Source organism: Odontesthes bonariensis, chromosome 22 (genome assembly GCF_027942865.1).
Source record: "Odontesthes bonariensis isolate fOdoBon6 chromosome 22, fOdoBon6.hap1, whole genome shotgun sequence".
NCBI lineage: Eukaryota > Metazoa > Chordata > Actinopteri > Atheriniformes > Atherinopsidae > Odontesthes > Odontesthes bonariensis.
The window spans coordinates 26,850,460-26,871,522 of record NC_134527.1 but is presented as its reverse complement, the minus strand read 5'-3'; the positions used below and the strand labels follow the sequence as shown (position 1 = coordinate 26,871,522).

At 41.9% G+C, this 21,063-nt stretch overlaps 1 protein-coding gene across 5 annotated transcripts in view; it reads left to right on the top strand.

Annotated features, from left to right (window-relative positions):
- Positions 1-7,942: 7,942 nt before the first annotated feature.
- The window catches only part of LOC142372284 (multiple C2 and transmembrane domain-containing protein 1-like), a 59,668-nt gene continuing 46,547 nt past the window's right edge, over positions 7,943-21,063 (top strand). For 4 of the 5 annotated variants that reach the window (XM_075455109.1, XM_075455108.1, XM_075455107.1 and 1 more), the window contains exon 1: positions 7,944-8,676. In XM_075455109.1, coding sequence (XP_075311224.1) covers positions 8,167-8,676 — 510 coding nt within the window. In that variant the 5' untranslated portion in view covers positions 7,944-8,166. Of the gene's footprint in view, positions 8,677-21,063 lie in introns of all 5 variants that reach the window. The other variant, XM_075455110.1, reaches the window with a different exon arrangement.

Below are 21,063 nucleotides of genomic sequence, written 5' to 3'. Positions count from 1 at the left end.
ATCCTCCTGGAACTGTGCGCAGAGCTGCAAGCGGCGTTGGAGCGCAACTTAGAGGAGCCATGCGCTGCTTGTGCCCAAAGGTGATGTGCACACTGGGGTTCCTAGAAACTGGGGCATTCCAGTGTGAGCTGGCAAATCAACTGTGCCAGTTGACCATGAGCCGAGCCATGCCAGACGTGTGGGACGGAATTATCTGCATCTCAGCCAGGTATATCAAATTCCCATACAATGCAGTTCAACAGGCCAACTTTAAAGCTCAATTTGAAGCAAGAGCCGGTTTTCCTAAATGTTAGCAGAGCTAGCGACTGCACACTCTTTGCTATAAAAGCGCCATCACATGATGAATTTGTATATATCAACAGGAAACATTTTCATTCGATCAATGTCCCACATATTCTCTGAAAAGCCTTCAGTTGATCCAAAATGCTGCAGCCAGAGTTCTGATGAGAACTAACAGGAGAGATCATATTTCTCCAGTTTTAGCTTCTTTTCATTGGCTCCCTGTTAAATTCAGAATAGAATTTAAGATTCTTCTCCTCACATATAAAGCTCTTAATGACCGAGCTCCATCATATCTTACAGATCTTATTGTAAGATATTTTCCTAACAGAGCACTTCGTTCCCAAACTGCAGGTTTACTTGAGGTTCCCAGAGTTTCTAAAAGTAGAATGGGAGGCAGAGCCTTCAGTTATCAGGCCCCTCTCTTGTGGAATAAGCTGCCAGTAAATTTCCAGGAAACAGACACCCTTTCCACTTTTAAGACCAGGATTAAAACTTTCCTTTTTGATAAAGCTTATAGTTAGCGATGGCTCAGGTGATCCTGAAACATCCCATAGTTAAGCTGCTATAGGCCTAGACTGCTGGGGGAGCTCCTCTGTCACACCTTTCCTCACTTTACTCTCCTTTTCTCCTGTTCAATTTCTCAAATGACATTATGTATATGTGACATTATTGTGGTCATTAACTCGGGTTTCCCTGTTCCAACAGATATCATTTGAATGGTGTTACAGTGTCCCCCCCTTTCTGTCTTCTCAAACCCCAGCTGGTTGAGGCGGATGGCCACCCTTCCTGAGTCTGGTTCTGCCAGAGGTTTTTCCTGTTAAAAGGGAGTCGTTTCTCTCCACAGTTGCCTCAGGCACGCTCAGGATGGGAGATTGGACCGAAAACAAAGTTTCAGTGCAATCTGTTGGTTTCCTTAGCTAGGAAATTGTTTTTGAATTGGCTCTATATGAACGAATTGGATTATTTTTTTAATAATTATGATTACAATTAATTGAATTCCAATTGGCTTGAATTGGACTTTATTATCTAAGTGCCTTGAGATGACATTTGTTGTATTTGGCACTATATAAATAAAAATTAATTGAATTGAATTGAATTGAATTGTACAGATCATATGTGATGCGTAAATGCAATTAACCAACATTGTGGCGAGGTGCTGTGGTTCAACGCACAATTCATACATCCTGAGTAACAGCATTGTTGGGAACAGACTACAAGCTGGCACTTTGCGATGGGTGGCTTCTTGGTGAGTAACTTTATTCATGTAATTGTCCTAATATTATTCCCCGTGACGTGCATTGAGCATGTGCGCCCCCAATTTCTATCCCATCTTCACAGCATCATTACGAGTTGGTGTTTAAAGTAAGTAACTTGCTATTTTTTGCTGGTTAAAGCCCTTGATCATCTCTGTGTGCAAATGTTACCAACCCTGTGTGTAAAGTGTGAAATGTCTTAAGCCTGATTTATGGTCGTCTACGGAGAGCGACGGAGAACTGTGTTCTTAGAACTGCTCTGTACGAATGCGGCTAATGTTCACAGGTTCCATCAGGAAGTAGACATGGTGTTGTGAGGTTGTTCAGGATGAGAGTGGAGGATATGTGATCTCCAGTCCTGATGTTGTGGGGTTTGCTGCTCAGGAAGTTCAGTATCCATGCACAAGGTAAACTTCCCAGGCAAAGTTCCTTTGGTTTTCATCCTCAGTCTACTGACAGCATATCTGCCAGCATATCTGCCTAATGCCACAGTCCTTTGCTACCTTCAGTGTTCCCTTAGTGCGTACAGAGTTTCTGACCCTTTGGCCTGGAACATCCTACAGGAATTAAGGAATTTATACTTCCTTATATTTTATAAAAGCATCATTCTGTGTCGAGCGGCATACAGCAACAGTTGCTCTCTCCTTTTCTGGACTTTAGCTGTTTTTTTTGTCCAACAATTTCCCTCGGGATAAATAAATCTTCTTGAATCTTGAATTTGGAACCTGTTTTTAATACTTTCTTCTGCTTTTGACTTTGACTTTTTATTTATTGTATTAATGATTGTTACTTTTGAATCAATTTGTTAGATTATATGTTTGAAACAGGTCTCTCTTGAGAATGAGACTTTGTGTCTCAATGAGATTAGCTGAATAAATAAAGATTAAATGTAAAAAAAAGGTACATGCTGACACACGGGGACTACCCACAGCATACTTTGAAGGACCTCATGAAGCAGCATGACACACAAACTGCAGAACTCTCCAAAAAGCAGCAGCTTTTGTAAGATTACAGTACAAAAAGTTACATTAAAAAGAAAGAAAATTATAAATAAAGACACATTCAAAACTCAAGACGAGACATTTAACCAAGAAAGACAAGAATAAAGTGTATCTGTCTTTATGCTTCATGTAATTTGACATCCATCTGCTGCTCCTGGAGATGAGTCCTCTATAATCACTGAGTGTGACAGATGTACTGATATTCTGACCTGATGCAGTGAAATCTGACAGATATGGTAAGAGTACGGTAAGAGTATAAAAACTGAGCTCCAGCTTCAAATTTAGAATCATCTCCAGTTCCTCTTACAGTTGTGGTGGATGAATCATACGTTCCTCCACACAGATATTATATGAATTACATTTTAAAGCTTTCACATATAGGCATGCTGTAACTTCCTGTCGAATTTTAGCTCTCTGTGGGCGGATGTTTCCAAATCACATTTCTTGTCTTAAAAAGAAGTGAATATTTGCAAATTAATTCAACATAAATATCCCAAGGAAACAAATCAAAGTGAAATATTTTGTACAATAAATTAACTCTCAAATATCCAGTAATATTAATGCAAATAAAACATAATCCAATAATAGAAACATTTTGTGTTTAAATGTGTCACCCTTTAGACTAACGCCTAAAAACAGGATGAAGAAATGACTCTTTCATAAACCTATAAAAACACTCTGAATAATAAAACTGTTTTGATTATAGCTGTACTCGTCCAGCAATGAAACATGTCAAATTCTGTGCACGTGTAGCCAGGTGGTAAATTATTAATACTTAATTTCCCACTAAGGTCTTGGAAATGCACCTTAAGTGTTCAGAATCAGGTAAAATGTGGTTTGTTACTTTGTCCCAAAAGACAATATTGCTGTTTATTAATTTTATATTGTTAAGTATGTTGTTTTGATTATTTGATGTTAAATGCATGAAATTCAAAAGGTGAACTGTGATGTTGCATACTTTGGACACTAGATGGCAGTGTAGCATTCGTTATTACTGACGCACCAAGCTGGAGATGCATTGATGATGGCCCTGAGAAACAGTTTCCAGAAGGAAGAAGTAAATATATATGTGGCTTGTTTGTGTAGTTATATTTAAGAGGTTATCTGTTGTATTGAATGGATTCAGTTCAAGGCCTGTTTATGTACGGTGGGAGTTTTCAGTGTCCAACGGTAAGTGACAGAAAGTGCTGGGAACTATGAGTGTCTGTAAACGTATGCACACAACGTTTTCAGTTAATTTGTAGGTTTTGGTTAGTTGATTTTTCTAAAAGAGTATAGCCAGAGCCCACTAACTTCAGTGTTTTCTCTTTGTGTTTCCACATCTCAGAGCAGTTTGACTGTTTAAAGGCATCCATCCATCCATCCATCCATCCATCCATCATCTTCCGCTTCTCCGGGGATCGGGTCGCGGGGAGCTTAAGCAGAGAAACCCAGACGTCCCTATCCCCGGCCACTTCCTCCAGCTCTTGTGGGGGGGACCTCGAGCATGTTTAAAGACAGTGAAACTGAATTGAAACAACACTCTCCCCAATATTGTGTCCTGTGAGGCTGCATACTGTGTTTTTTTAGTAATATTGCCTCTTGTAAAAGGCTTACTTGATTATCTTTGATGTGCTACAGAAGGAGGAATTGAAAAGCTAAATGGCTGAACTCAAAAGTGTTTTTATTTTCTTAGATTGCCCATAGCTCTGTTAAACCTGTTGAGGTTCATGCAAATTTGAATAAATGTTCTCATACATCCAGGCTCATTTTCTGTCTATAGTATGGCAGTGTTCGTGGGGGTGTTCTGGCAGGGGGCCTGTGCCCCTGTACAGCTGTATGCCTAGCAACGTCCCTGCCGTTGGTGCTTGACACCTGAGGAAGATGTTGTGTCCTGGTGACCCTTAGACAGGGCAAAACAGTAACTGAAATCAATCTTTGGGAAAACTGCGTCCATCGTTAAGATACACTATATTGCCAAAAGTATTCGCTCATTTGCCTTTACACGCATATGAACTTTAGTGACATCCCATTCTTAATTCATCGAGTTTAATATAACGTCGGCCCACCCTTTGCAGCTATAACAGCCTCAACTCTTCTGGGCAAGCTTTCCAGAAGGTTTAGGAGTGTGTTCATGGGAATTTTTGACCATTCTTCCAGAAGCGCATTTGTGAGCTCAGATACTGATGTTGGACAAGAAGGCCTGGCTCACAGTCTCCGCTCTAATTCATCCCAAAGGTGTTCTATCGGGTTGAGGTCAGGACTCTGTGCAGGCCAGTCAAGTTCTTCCACACCAAACTTGCTCATCCATGTCTTTATGGACCTTGCTTTATGCACTGGTGCGCAGTTATGCTGGAACAGGAAGGGGCCATCCCCAAACTGTTTCCACAAAGTTAGGAGCATGAAATTGTCCAAAATCTCTTGGTAATGCTGAAGCATTCAGAGTTACTTTCACTGGAACTAAGGGGCAAAGCCCAGCTCCTGAAAAACAACCCCACACCATAATCCCCCCTCCACCAAATTTTACACTTGGCACAATGCAGTCAGACATGCACCGTTCTCCTGGCACCCGCCAAACCCAGACTCATCCATCAGATTGCTAGATGGAGCAGCGTGATTCATCACTCCAGAGAACGCGTCTCCACTGCTCTAGAGTCCAGTGGCGGCGTGCTTTACACCTAGCCTGGCTGACGCGTCCACAATCTCGATGAGATGGTGGTCTGAGAACTAGGTGTGCATTTTCTCGTATTTGAGGCGTGGTTTACGAATGCCTAGAGCTGTTTATTGGGCGCTACGAATGTCTATCAAATGGCGTCTGGTTCTTCCCATGCTGCTTTGCGCACGATTCATAGCCAATTGTATCACTTATACCAGATGACGACAGAAATTCGACGAGGAAGAAGAAGAAAAAAAAGTAAAATAAAAGTAAACTTGCGCTCTAAGCTACTTAAAACACTTTCTAAGGCTGCATTGAACGGTAACGTTGTGTCCGCTGCCATGTTGGATTAACACTCTACAAGCTTCGGTGTAGCGCATAGACGTCGTCATCGTCTTGCTGCCCCCCCCGTTCTGTGATTGGTTCCCAAACTCAGGCAAAAATAAGGGCGGTGGTTTCCAGGCTGACTTTGCAGTGAGAATGAAATTGCGCGCAAAGCAGCATGGGAATTCCCAGGCTACTTTACACCACTGCATCCAATGCTTTGCATTACACTGGGTGATGTATGGCTTGGATGCAGCTGCTCGGCCATGGAAGCCCATTCCATGAAGCTCTCTACGCACTGTTCTTGAGCTAATCTGAATGTCACATGAAGTTTGGAGGTCTGTAGCGATTGACTCAGCAGAAAGTTACCGACCTCTGCGCACTATGCGCCTCAGCATCCTCTGACCCTGCTCTGTCAATTTACGTGGAACACCACTTCGTGGCTGAGTTCCTGTTGTTCCCAATCATTTCCATTTTGTTATAATACCACTGACAGTTGACTGTGGAATATTTAGTAAATTTAAATTTCACAACTGGACTTGTTGCACAGGTGGCATCCTATCACGGTACCACGCTGGAATTCACTGAGCTCCTGAGAGTGACCCATTCTTTCACAAATGTTTGTAGAAGCAGTCTGCATGTCTAGGTGCTTGAATTTATACACCTGTGGCCATGGAAGTGATTGGAACGCCTGAATTTAATTATTTGGATGGGTGAGTGAGTACTTTTGGCAATAAAGTGTATCTTAAAACTCAGTTTGCAGTGTTTTTGTGTAGTTCTGTGATCTGCTTTCTTTGTCAAAAACAAGGTAATCGTTTTAACAAAGATTTTTTGCTTTTTTATCTTTTAATGTTGATTAAAGATTTGCCCTTTTCACCTGTTTCATCATAGTCCAATTAAATTCCAAATGGGTCAAATTCAAACTGAGACAATTGAATAAAGTAGCCTAGCTAATGAAATCAACATATTGAACTGAAACTTCTCTTTGATCCAATTCCCCTGTCCTGAGCGTGCACAAGGCAACTGTGGGAAGAAAAAAAACTCCCTTTTAACAGGAAGAAACCTCCATCAGAACTATAACCAGGAAGGGCGGCCATCTGCCTTGTGTGTGTGTGTAAGATGTAAGGCAGGGGTCTCCAACCTTTTTCCCTCTAAGAGCTACTTCAACAAAATAAAAATGGCCGAGAGCTACTTGTGTTTTGTAACATTTATTATCGTCGCTCATTTTGAACAAACAAACACAATAAGCCTTCTTTTCCTGAACATTTACAATATGTTACTGTCCACATCTCACATTCTGTATTAAAACATCACAAAAATAAAGAACAAAAATTGCATTCACAATAAAAACCATTTAATTCAGTTCAATATTGAGCAGTGAAGGTGTGTGTGTGAGTGTGAATGTGTTCAGAAGTTCAGCCTTTTTAGCTAGTGAGATGACTGACACTGCAAGGAGTCAACAAGAGAGGTGTATGCTGGATTGTATCCACTTAAGTTCACTCTTATGGAGTCATTTAAATGTTCATCAGTCAGTCCCGTTCTGAGCTTTGATTTCAGGACATTCATGTCAGAAAAAGCTGACTCACAGAGGTATGTAGACCCAAACAAAGCAGACATTTTCAGAGCTGCTTGGTGAAGATTTTCATAATTATCTGACTCTACCAAGCTCCAGAAATGCTGTGAATGCTGCTGAGACTTTAACTGCGCATTGTTTTGAAGGTTTATAACCTCCATTTCCATTTCCTCAGGATCGACACAGAAAAGTTCAGCCATCTGTCCTGAAATCTCACTTATGTCCACATTCATGAAAGGGTTGGCCATAAATGTCACACAGGGCTCAAGTTTCTCAAAGTCACTGAATCTATCAGCAAACTCCTGTCCAAGCCTTGATAACAGGTCACAATACTTGGACACATCTAAAACGCTGGCCTGCATCTTTGAGATAGAGGGGAAGTGCTGAAATCTTCTGCTTTTCACTTGCTGAATGTACAATGACAGTTTTGCACTGAACGCCTGATTAAGTTTCGATTTTCAGCCTGGCAAAACGACCACAAGTGACCAAGTGACTAGACTGCGCCCGGGAGCAAATTCAATTTGCGGTCGCTGGTCGCTGACTCATCAAGATTTGCCGAGAGACCAATTAAGTTTTCAAATTAATGTATGATTCATTGGCCCTTTGGCGAGCGACGTGTTGGAGACCCCTGATGTAAGGTGTACTGTAGTGTGTATAGATGAATGTGTGGAAGTTTGTGTATCCACCAGAAATAAAGGCTTCCCAAAAATAACAGGCGTAACATGTGTGCAGTAAAAAGGAAAATCTCAAAGGTATGACAGTTAATAGCCGAGTAAATAGTTATTTCCCACAAAAGAAGATGGCATAATTCATTCGGAGGGGAGTTCAAGGGACTTCCCCCTTCTGTCACTGCAGCAGCTGTCAGAGTTTCGGGGGCTGACAGAATTGTGTTGGGGCTTCATGGAAGCTAAGACCGGCCCTGTTGCTGCCTGGTGGTCTAAATATTGTGGGAAAGGGGCTGTAAAACCTCCGCTGGCTCGTGCAACCGGCCGTGACCAGTGTCTGTTTCAGAACGTGTTCTTTCTCGGTGTAATTCCACCAGAGCCGTAGCCTGTCAGAAGGTGTGACAACCCAACCGAGCGGCGGGCAGAGGCGGGGATGGAGCGAAGCGAAGGGGGCGAGAATGAGAGCTGCTCACAAAACACAATGTGGAAACAGTTTCAAGCCAAAGCAAAGCCGCTGCTGAGCCCCAAGCTGGGCGCCCGAGACCCCGAGGACAAGAAGGAGCCGGGCATGTGGGTGTTCAAGAAGATGAAGCGGAAGGAAAACGTCGTCCTGGGCCGGGTGATCTCCTCGTCGCAGCCCGACCTGCTCTTTTCCTCTCAGGTGGATGTGGAGGCGCAGGAGGCTCCGCTCTGCGGCAAAGCGGCGGGGAGCGGCACCGCTCTCGGCCGCGAGAAGCTCCTCTCTTCCGTTAAGCGCAAGTCCATCTGCGCGAATAAACCCACGGTTGCACATCTGGTGCAGTCCCACCACAAGAGCTCCTCGCTGGGGTCAGCGTGCCTGGAGAGGCTGGCTGAACCGACCACCACCAGCAGCGACAACGACGCGGGAACGGCTGCCGCAGCAGCGGTGGAAACACAGCAAGAGAGTGGTCATGATCCACCGGTGAGTCCTGCTCGCTAAACACGGAGGTTTCAGCTGGTTCCGATTACGGTTCGTGGCTGTTTTCATGTAGTTCCTGCTTTGGTGCAGATAAACACATCATTCAGGAAGCATGCATTTCTTTCTATTTCCTGACCATCAACACTTCAGAATAATCAATAAATCACTTTAAAAGATCTATTTTGCAGCCACTTATTGGGGAGTTATTTAGGAATGGATTCAGTTATTTTTGTTTATTTTCAATCTATTCTACGTTCATTCTACTTTTAGTTGTAGTTTGTCCCATTTCCTGTTAACACACGTCTTTTCACCCGTGACACATTTAGCATCACTCAGCTAAACTGTCCTTTAACAGGTAGTGAACCGACAACCGAAGGGCTAATCGATCATTTTGGCTCCAATAAGGACACACATTTAGCATTGAAGGCACATTTTTGTCAGTTTCTCAAGTAATCATGATGAAAAACAGAGGTTTAACACTCATGCAAAGGATATTATTGATTCAATTACAACGGTAAGTAGTAGACTTAAAGGTACTTCTACTGACAGTTTGTTTCTCTTTCACTAAATACTTGTATACCAAAGTATTCTAGAGTCTAATGTGAGGCCATCTATCCGACAGCTAAAGTTTGGCTGAAACTGGCTCATCAACAGGACAATGATCCCAAACACAGCAGCAGATCTACAACAGAATGTCTGAAAAAGAAAAGAATCAAGGTGTTGCAATGGTCCAGACAAAGTCCAGACCTCAACCTGATTAAAATGCTGTGGTGGGACCTTAAGAAAGCTGTGCATAAACCAATGCTGCAAACCTCAATGAACTAAAGCAACGTTGGAAAGAAAAGTGGGCCAAGATTCCTCCACAACAGGGATGTGCACAGGAATCTTGAAGGGCAGTTGCTCTAACCTGAAGAAAGGGCAACCCCCCCAAAAAAAAACAAAAAACAGCAACAACAAAACAACCTCACAGGTTTTTCACTATAAGCACACTGTCTTTATTGAAATATTAAGCAGTGTAACAGTAACCGTGTAGCGGTACACAGTGTAAGGTGTTAACAGTGTAGCAGTGTACTTTAACACTAACAGTGTAAAAGTTAAAAAAAGGAGGCGCCTATTGGGAGCCATGTCAACAAAAATCTTCAGCACCTCGTGCTTGTTAATTTCAATGTCCTTCTCTATGGCAAGGAGGAGGAGGTCAGACAGCCGTTCTTGCCCACACTGGTTTCTAAGCCTGGTTTTCACAATCTTGAGCTTTGAGAAGGACCTCTCCACTATTGCTGTGGAGACAGGCAGAGTGGCATAAATTTTGGTGAGCTTGAAGAGGGTGGGGAAAACTACTTCTGCATTGTTTTCCTTGAACACTTCCAGCATGGCTGTCACTGTCTTCCTCTGACACTTGTAAGCTGCATGGAAGACCCTTAGCTCTGTTTGCAGATTGGTCTCTTCCCCCTGAAGACCATAGAACTCACAAAGTGTGCGTGTCTGGTGAATCTGAATGATTGACTCTGAAGACTTTATTTTAGGAAACTTCTGTCAAAATTACAAATTATAAAGAAATCATGTTGAAATATGAAATCATATTAGCCTAGGCCTATATTATTTTTTTGAGCCATGTAAAACATTGACTGCAAGCTAGCTGGCTGTCTGTGTTTTTTTTTTTTTGCTACCTAAACGTGGCACAGTAGCTGGCTGTCAGATTATTTATGGTCACTAAACGTCCTAAACTCGACATTGGATTTTAGAGAAGTTGATTGTGATCATGTCTTGTAGCCTAGGCACTGTGTACACATTTCAAGCTCAGCTTTTCAGGCCGTCAGGGCAGTCGCTCTACTCCCACGGCGTCTCTGCTTGGCGCAAGCGCTGCCCGGTCGCGTGCGCGCTTGTTTTTTTTTTTTTTCTAGTGAAGCGTGCTGCTTGCCCTCCGCAACGCCCGCGCCCCTCCCTTTTGCCTAAATCTCCAGGTGTCTGGTGAATCTGAATGATTGACTCTGAAGACTTTATTTTAGGAAACTTCAATCAAAATTACGAATTATACAGAAAATCATGTTGAAATATGAAATCATATTTGCCTATATTATTTTTTCCCCTCCCTCGGAAGGGCATCAGCCAAGGACGGCAAAAGGGCGGTTGCCCTGGCAACTTGGGCCATTACCTGTGCACGTCACTGCTCCACAACCATGTGAGAGACTGATAATGCCACACAGAAAACCGTTACTTCAACTTATTGGATGCTTTAAGGATGAAAGATTGTAGTTCAACAAGGGCCACAAAATTCTAAATGATTATATTATCAAAACAGCAGACAATGGAATTATGTATTTCGCGATACATTTGATTGGTAGTCTACGTTGGCCGGCTGAACGTAAACAGTTTGGCTCTCTGATTGGCCCAGAGTCTACTATGAAATGTATGATATACTCTTTTGGATTTTCAGAAAACAAAATGTTTTCTGAAAATCAAATTTAGTTCTAGTCAGAAACATTAATTACTGTCTGACAGTCTGAGGGAAGAAATTGCCTTTGATGTGTTGTTTGTCTTCCCAAATTTCTCACTGATGTCTCTGGGGATGGTATTGATGATGTTCTGGGGCACTTTTTCATTATTTACTACAGAGCTGTCCTGTTTTGGGCCAGTTTGTCATGCTTCCATGAAGGCTGCTCTCTTATGCTTCCCTTTAAGGGTTTTCAAGGACTTGGCATGGGGGTTTAACCTTCCACAGAAAGTCCAGTCATTTCTGAGCTTTCTTAGCCACTATAGAGACTGGGACTGTTGATTCCACTGATGTAGTCAGCAGTGTGTATCTTTGACCTCTTTGTTGTAAAATCAATAATCAGCTTGTAGCTTTGGTTGTCTTAAATCAGCAGCTTGTTCTCTGTAAGACTGTCGATTCCTCTTAAAATTAGGTCTCATAATTGCTTGTAATGTGAGTAAAGAAGACTGTAAAGTAGAAACTGCAGCACTACTGTTTTAGTCTGTCTGTGACAATGAAGTTGAGTCACAGTATGTTCAGGTGGTTGCACATGATAGAGTTGCTAGCTGGGGATCTGACTAAAGGCATGTTTTATTTCTGAATTTGAACAATTTTAGAGAACCAGCTTTGTTCACATTGAAGTTTGTTCTATGTAAAAACAGCACAGGAGGAAATTTGTTAAAGTTTGGGTTAAAGTTCAATTGTAAAATGCTCAAACAAAGTGAGGGCACATCTGGAAACGGTTTAAAATGTGTCGGATCCAAGAACAAAGATGGAACCAGTCACTTCAGTAAGGCAGGTAAGGCAAGGCAAGTTTATTTGTAGAGCACAATTCGTACATAAGGCAATTTAAATTAGGCAATTCCATAAAATATAAAAATCCTTAATTAATTATATTAAAAGCAAAGAGTGCAGATAAAATACTTTCAGTCGTCATATGCACAGCTAAATAGAACTGTTTCCAGCCTGGATTTGAACATTGTCAGATTTGAGGCCTGTCTCACATCTTCTGGAAGACTGTTCCAGATTTTAGGAGCATAAAACTGAAACGCAGCCTCACCTTGTTTAGTCCTGACTCTGGGCACCAGCAGGAGACACCTCCCTGAGGTTCTAAGAGTCCGAGTTGGTTCATATGGGTCTAACATGTCAGAGATGTACTATGGTGCTAGACCATGAAGAGACTTGTACACAAGCAGAGCTGTTTTAAAGTCTATTCTCTGAGCGACAGGAAGCCAGTGCAGAGACCTGAGCACTGGACTAATGTGGCCGTATTTCCTGGTTCTAGTCAGGACTCGAGCAGCAGCATTCTGGATGTACTGCAGCTGTCTTACAGCCCGTTTAGAGAGCCCAGAGAGCAGGCCATTACAGTACTCTAACCTGCTGGAGACAAACGCATGGATTAGTCTTTCTCAGTCTGATTTAGACAACTTGATTATTAGGTTTTAAAGAGAGTCTCAAGGTGACTGATAACACTTTATCTTTGTTTCTGTGGGCCACAGACAATGATTTAAATTTAGTCTGAGTTTAGCTGCAGAAAATTGTTTTGCATCCACACACTGATCTATTCGACGCAGTGACACAATGCATCTACAGGCCCATGTTCTCCTACCGTCATTGACACGTAGATCTGAGTGTCCTCTGCATAGTTGTGGTTGGACATATTATAGCTGCGTATTAGCTGGCCTAATGGAAGCATATACGGATTGAACAATAGGGGTCCCAGGATTGACCCCTGGGGAACCCCACAGATCATATCCATTTGGTCTGAGATACAGTTACCAATTTCAACAAAATATTTCCTGTCCTCGAGATAGGACTTGAACCAGTTTAAAGCACTACCAGAGATTCCCACCCAGTCTTCTAACCTCTGTAATAAGATTGCATGGTCAACTGTGTCAAAGGCAGCACCTAGGCCCAGCAGAACTAAGACTGAGACTTTGCCTGCGTCTGTGTTCAGGCGGAATTCATTTGTCACCTTAATCAGAGCTGTCTCAGTGCTGTGGTGGGGCCATGAAGCCTGATTGGAAAGTATCGAAAGCATTGTTAGACAGTTCCAGTCTGAAGGGAGATGTTAACTAGATGAGTTGTTATGAGTTGTGGCAACAAACTGCTCAGCACAGACTTTAGAAATCTGGTGGGCAACTCATCAAGGCAGCACGTTGATGAACTCAGACTGCAGATGATCTCTTCGGCTGTTTTGTCAGTGACAGATGTGAAATGTGTCAGCTTTCGGTCTCTGAAGGCGCTGCTATGTGATCGGCTATTGATCATGTGTGACTTATTGAATGTTCAGGCTGGCTCAGAGAACATGTTGTTCAGAGGACCATGACTGGTGGGTAAAATCAATGATGTCCATCCCTTTCAGACAGTGTTTTGTCAGGATATCTCTACAGCTGTTGAAGCTCCACAAAAGGATGCATCAAATTAAGATGATTTTATTTGGATTTTTGTGAAAAATCTGCGATGGCCCGCCACCAGGTGTCTATTACAGTTAGTTTTTTCAGAAGCTGCCTAGGTAATTCAGGGCTTTCAAGTCTCACGCAATGAGAGTGAAACACACGCATTTCAACAAGTTCACACGCTCACACGCCACACATGCCATTTCTCACGCTGAGAAATGATCAACGTCGCACAGAAATTGTAATGGCCTATACTATAAACGAGTCAATGGCAGGTTACTGTGCGCTTGTACAGCTCAGAATAGCTCTGGTACAGCTGTCTTGATTTAGCAACCCATCGGCAAATCACAAAATAGAATTTCTCAGCCAATCAGAAAACAGAATTTCTTGTTGCCGGGTGAGGTCTGAAATAGCTTTCAGCTGCAAGCACGCATGCAGAAGTTGTAGACGAGCTGGAGGTGGAAGAGAACCGTCAGGATCATCAGCAGGTCATATCTTCATTTATTTGAATCTTTTATTAGTTACTATAGTTTTCCTACTCCTTGTAAAAGACCAATACCTGCCGATTAAAGTGTTCGTTAGAGTAGTAGGCCTAAATATTCAGCACACACCCTTTGACATGAGCAACTTAATGAAAAATGAAAAATATGTAGGAGTGTAATTAGGCTTCCGTGGTTAATTTTTTTCAAAGGTGACTGGTATGAGCAGATTCCCAAGGCTATCTACAATTGCCAACTGGTATTAGTTCTGCCACACTGAAATGCTGATGCAGAGAGGGTTTTTTCCATGGTGGGGCTCAATAAAACCAAGACCAGGAACACGTTGGCTCTGAATGGAACTCTGTCATCCATCATGACTGTGAAAATGGCTGTGCTTTAAATGGGAGCCCCCAATATCAGTCATCAAGCATCAAAATCTGCCACAAACACTTACAACAACACTCATAAAAAATTTTTGTTTGTTAAGACTTTGCATACCTAAAACAATTTATTTTAAAATATAGCAGAATTTAGTGTTAAAGGGAAGATTTGTGATTTTGGTATAAATAAAACAATTTCTTTGTTCTTTAAGTAGCTAGTTTATGGTGATGGAGATGGGATACTGCAAGGGAGCAGCCGCGCCCCCCCCCCCCCGCGCACACGGCCCTGCCCTGCCCGAATCTCACTCCAAGCAAACTTGAAAACTTGAGAGCCCTGGTAATTAGTGGCATGAGCTCCACCTAGGCCTGGTCTGTTCAGGGAGCATTGTGTAACAAAGCTGTTAAACGAAGCTGTGTAACAAAGCTGTTTAATGAAGCTGTGTAACAAAGCTGTGTAACAAAGCTGTTTAAAGAAGCTTTGTAACGAAGCTGTGTAACAAATCTGTGTTACAAAACTGCAGGCTGAAAGGAAAAGGCTGGAGCCTGAGGAGCACAAGTTAACTCTAAGTTAACAGGTTTCTGTATCTTCTCCTGGACCTTCATGTTCTTTTGATGTTTATAGTTAATCTCCATTTGGTTCCCCAGTTTTGTGAGAATTGAACGAGTAGAAGAAGGTAGAGGTTGACCCGACGCTGAATGCACATTATGCGTTTTAACAGGTACTCGGTGCTTAGTGTAGCTCAGAGTCAGGTTTATGGGACCATAAAATCCGTGGTGTTAAAGGCTTATGAGTTGGTGCTTGAGGCATATCGCCAGATGTTTAGATCATGGGAAAAGTCTAGGCAGACGCACATGGAGTATACCAGAGAGCTGGTCACTCATTTTAACCACTGGTGCATTTCACTGGAGATTAAAAAATGTGAGACCTTCTGTGTTCTTATGTCAGCTTTTAAAACTTTGGTTCCTCGTCATGTTGCTACCTATATTAGCGACGAATACGTGTTACTGCCAGGGCTCTAAATTAACTTTTATGATCACCAGCCAATGTGGCTAGTAAGTTTCTGAAGTTACCAGCCAATCAGAATTTCCACTAGCCACATATTTTTCCATGCAAAAAAGACAGATGAGAGCCACTGAATTCATTTGATCAATTTATTAACTAAAGCTTTAAATTAATTCTACAGTGAAATTGAGAATGTATATCCAATTAAAAATAATTACAATAATTAAACTTATGTACATACAAAACTTATTCTAACATTTCATTACTCCTCAACCTCCTCAACATGAACTTGACATCTGACAATCTTGCCTTCATCTTCCTCCTCACATCCTCTGCTATGAAGTGAATGAACTCTTTTGCCTGATAGTCATTGGTGTATGTCTCTCCTATCTTCAAGCCTTTCTTTCTATCAACCCTGAAACAAATAATAACCAAAAACACATATATTAAAAATGCTTGTATTAGGGCAATCGTGGTGGCCACATGATATATTCCTGTTAAAACCTTGGCATGTTATGTGACTGATAAAGTGTGAAGCTGAACTGTAAAATGGTGTAGCACTTGCATCTGGAGGCGCCATTGACGTAAGTATTCTATAGCAGAGACACTATAGTACGTCAAGATACCGTATAAAATGTAACGAGCCTGAAACATGTAAGTAATAGTTAGTGCACTTACTCGCACATCCATGCAAAGTCAGTGAAAGGCCTGCCTTTTTTCCCGATGGCGTGGGCATTGCAAAAAAGTAACTCCAACTTCTCAAACTCGGACGTCTTCATTAAGGCCAGGCTCCTTCCAGCGTCACTCTCTTTGATACGACACGTTTTGGCGGATTTCGTCCTCAGGCTCTCCTGATGACTTTGGGCACTCTCATGATCCTTTACCGCCTCTACTTTGAAATTATTAGTTCCTACCACAAAATTATTCATTTTGTGTTTTTCTTTAGCATACATTCGGCAATCCTGACAGAACATTACGTTGTTTTCGTGATCATACACGAGCCACTAACGACCAGTTAGCCATTTACAGTTAAATTTCCTTTTTTTGTTTCGCGAGGTTCAATATCATCCTCCTCCCCTCCTTTGGCAGGCATATATTTTTTCTTCACGGCTGGCTGTCCCAACCATTGCCACATTTTGTCAGTGTTTGCGTCTGTATTTTTATTTGTACCGGCGTCTATCGTATTTCCAAACTAAGAGTGACCAACACCCACCCTAGTACGGCAGCATCGGCGGATGCGTTCCCATAGAAACTGCGCTTGCGCGTCCCTCGCATAGACTGTATATAATAATTTCGCGTCCCACGAAATAGATGGTAAAGTTCCTCATTTATCATCGGCCAAGCCGGCTAGTGAGTTTTTTTTTTAATACACGCCAAAAATAACTTTCACCCGCATTTGGCGGGTGTTAATTTTAAAGGCAAGGCATGGTAAGAGTGTAGTGAAGGGTTATCTGCTAAGAAATAAACTGCTGGTTAGAAAATGGGTGCTGCATGGGAAAACATTTTGTAGGGGATCCTGTTTACCAGATTGTGGTTCCAAGTAAGTTTAGAGAGCATTACAAGAGAATTACTTACAATTACATTCCCAAGTATTTCTTTTGGCCTCGTCTTAAGAGCGATGTTTCCAGTTATATCAAAACATGTCACACGTTTCAAATAACAGGCAAGATAAATCAGTTTCTAAAGCCAGCTCCTTTGTCTCCTTTCCACAACGTCTCAGCCATTTGAACATCTTATTATTGGTTGTGTTGGTCCGACTGGAAAATCGGTTGTTAAAGCATTGACCCAATTCTTTTCAAAACAACATTTCCATTGAATCCATTCGCACCACTGACACTGACTTAAACACGTTGAAGTTACTCTAGTAAATAAACTTTTGTGTTTGCCTCCCGACAGCTAGGCTGTAACAAAGAAGTTAAGACCTGTACTTCATTCTGTGCAGCAGAGAGACATGATTAAAAGTCACAGCACCGTATATGGAAAGTCAGCTTAATGAGCCGAAACACTAGGTTGGAAATTATATTATCTTGGAACAGTTTCATATGTTTTTACTTAGATGAGAAAATGAGTCGGTGTGTTACTTCCAGGCCAAAGCCCGAGTGGAGCACCTCAGCCAATTTGAGTCCATTATCTGGAGGCTCATCTCATTTATGTAATTTTACTTTCCTCATCTTTCTTCATCCTGAGCTCTTTTTCCTTGTTTTTGGTACAAAGTGCTTGTTTTATCTCCAAGAAGTTCACCAACCTTTTAAAGGACAAACCTGTATGGAGAAAGATGTTCAGCTCATTAAACTTCACAATACAGAGCTGTGCAATCAGTTGTTGCCTCATCATGATAGCACTTTGATGGGGCAGTCTATGAGGGGGTCTTCTGGCATGTTGTCTGCCTGGGCTGGTTCAGGGAGTGGGAGACCCTCGTTCATGGCAATATTGTGCACAACGCAGCATGCCAGAATAATCTGGCATGCCTTCTCTGGGCTATAGAGCAGTTTGCCCCCCGCTGTATCAAGACACACCCACCTGGCCTTCAGCTCACTAGTGCGCTTCACAACGGCACGAGTGCTTTGATGCGAATATGTGTGCAGTCTATTGCTCTGATTATGTTTGGCAGTCCAACCATGGCATGAAAATCCCTCTTAATTTGTACTTGTTGGACAGCGGTGTATGGTAATTTGATGTACCATGGGTGATAAACTGATGAGAGTTTTGATGACCAAGGGGAGCACACGACTCACAGAGGATTGGGACACACCCGATCTGTCTCCATTCTCCCTCTGAAAGGTTCCTGTGGCCAAAAATCCAAGGGTGGTGAGGACCTGGACGTGTGGTGGAATTGGGTTTGATCGGCGTGTTTCTCTCTGGAGTAGTGCCTCCAGCAAGCTGCATATTTGCAGCAGCACAGTCCTTGGCAATCAAAATCGCGATGTCATCCATTCGTCTGTCTCCGCAAGGATATCTACATGGTCTTGGAACACACGCTCTCTTCCAAGAGCCTGAAGCTCTAAGGCATCCAAAAGTAGCAAGTCAGCCGCTGGTTACACTTCCCATTGACCTAGTTATATCCCGAGTCAAATTGACCTTCAATTATAGTGCATAATTTAAGTCAAACAGAATAATGTCAGCTTCATTATGGGGTATAATGTATGTATTTCAATTCAATTCAATTCAATTCATTTTTATTTATATAGCGCCAAATACAACAAATGTCATCTCAAGGCACTTAGATAGTAAGTCCAATTCAAGCCAATTGGAATTCAATTAATTAATAATAATCATAATTCATAAAATAATCCAATTCGTTCCTATAGAGCCAATTCAAAAACAATTTCCTAGCTAAGAAAACCAACAGATTGCACTGAAAACTTTTTGTTTTTCGGTCCAATCTCCCGGCCTGAGCGGCGTGCCTGAGGCGACTGTGGAGAGAAACGACTCCCTTTTAACAGGAAGAAACCTCTGGCAGAACCAGACTCAGGAAGGGTGGCCATCCGCCTCGACCAGCTGGGGTTTGAGAAGACAGAAAAAGGGGGGGGGGGAGGGGGCAGGGGGCCACCGCGACGGCGGCACTGTAACACCATTCAAAGGATATCTGTTGGAACAGGGAAACACGAGTTAATGACCACAATAATATCACATATACATAAAGAGAGTAAAGTGAGGAAAGGTGTGTCAGATGAGGCCCCCCAGCAGTCTAGGCCTATAGCAGCTTAACTATGGGATGTTTCAGGATCACCTGAGCCATCCCTAACTATAAGCTTTATCAAAAAGGAAAGTTTTAAGCCTGGTCTTAAAAGTGGAAAGGGTGTCTGCTTCCCGGACATTTACTGGCAGCTTATTCCACAATTGAGGGGCCTGATAACTGAAGGCTCTGCCTCCCATTCTACTTTTAGAAACTCTGGGAACCTCAAGTAAACCTGCAGTTTGGGAACGAAGTGCTCTGTTAGGAAAATATCTTACAATGAGATCTTTAAGATATGATGGAGCTCGGTCATTAAGAGCTTTATATGTGAGGAGAAGAATCTTAAATTCTATTCTGAATTTAACAGGGAGCCAATGAAGAGAAGCTAAAACTGGAGAAATATGATCTCTCCTGTTAGTTCTCGTCAAAACTCTGGCTGCAGCATTTTGGATCAACTGAAGGCTTTTCAGAGAATATGTAGGACAGCCCAATAATAAAGAATTACAGTAGTCCAATCTTGAAGTAACAAATGCATGAATTAGTTTTTCTGCATCACTCTGAGACAAGATGTTCCTGATTTTAACAATATTACGAAGGTGAAAGAAGGCAGTCCTAGAAACCTGTTTTATATGCGAGTCAAATGATAAGTTCTGGTCAAAAATAACTCCAAGGTTCCTCACTGTAGAACTAGAAGCCAAGGAAATACCATCTAGAGTAACTATATAGCTAGACAATTTCTCCCTGAAACGCTCAGGTCCAAAGATAACGACTTCAGTTTTGTCTGAATTTAGCAGCAGACAGTTCTGAGTCATCCAGGTCTTTATGTCTTTAAGACATGCTTGTAGTCTGACCAACCTATTGGGTTCATCTGGTTTTATAGATAAGTACAGCTGAGTATCATCAGCATAGCAATGGAAATTTATGCCATGCTGTCTAATAATGTTACCTAATGGAAGCATGTATAAAGTAAAAAGAATCGGTCCAAGCACAGAACCCTGGGGAACTCCATGACTTACTCTGGTGTGTGAGGAAGATTCTTCATTTACAAGAACAAACTGAAATCTATCAGATAAATATGATTTAAACCAGCCTAATGCAGTTCCTTTAATCCCAATAACATGTTCAAGTCTGTGTAATAAGATACTGTGATCGACCGTATCAAATGCAGCACTGAGATCCAACAGGACAAGCACAGACACAAGTCCGCTATCAGAGGCTAAGAGGAGATCATTGGTAACTTTCAGCAGTGCTGTTTCTGTGCTATGATGCACTCTGAATCCTGACTGAAACTCTTCAAACAAATTATTTCTGTGTAAATGATCACAAAGCTGAGCTGCAACTATTTTTTCAAGAACTTTAGACATAAAAGGGAGATTGGATATAGGTCTATAATGAGCCAACACTTCTGAATCAAGAGTAGGTTTTTTAAGTAAAGGTTTAATTACAGCAACCTTAAAAGTCTGAGGTACATATCCTGTCAACAAAGACAGATTGATCAAATCCAATATGGAAGTGTCAATTAATGGGAAAACCTCCTTGAACAGTCTGGTTGGGATTGGGTCTAAAACACAAGTTGATGGTTTAGAAGAGACTATTGCTGTCGTTAGATCAGAGAGATCAACTGGGCAGAAGCCGTCTAAATACAAATCAGGTTCTAAAGATACTTCTAAAGCTGCTGTACTTGATGATACATCACTAATAATAGTGGGAAGGACTCCATCAATCTTCTCTCTGATAGAAACAATTTTATTAATAAAGAAGCTCATGAAATCATCACTGCTGAGAGTTAAAGGAATAACTGGCTCAGCAGAGCTCGGACTCTTAGTCAGACTGGCTACAGTGCTGAAAAGAAACCTGGGATTATTCTTATTCTCTTCTATCAATGATGAATAATAAGCAGTTCTAGCTTTACGAAGGGCTTTCTTATACATTGTTAAACTATCTTTCCAGACTAACTGAGACTCTTCTAAATTAGAGGAACGC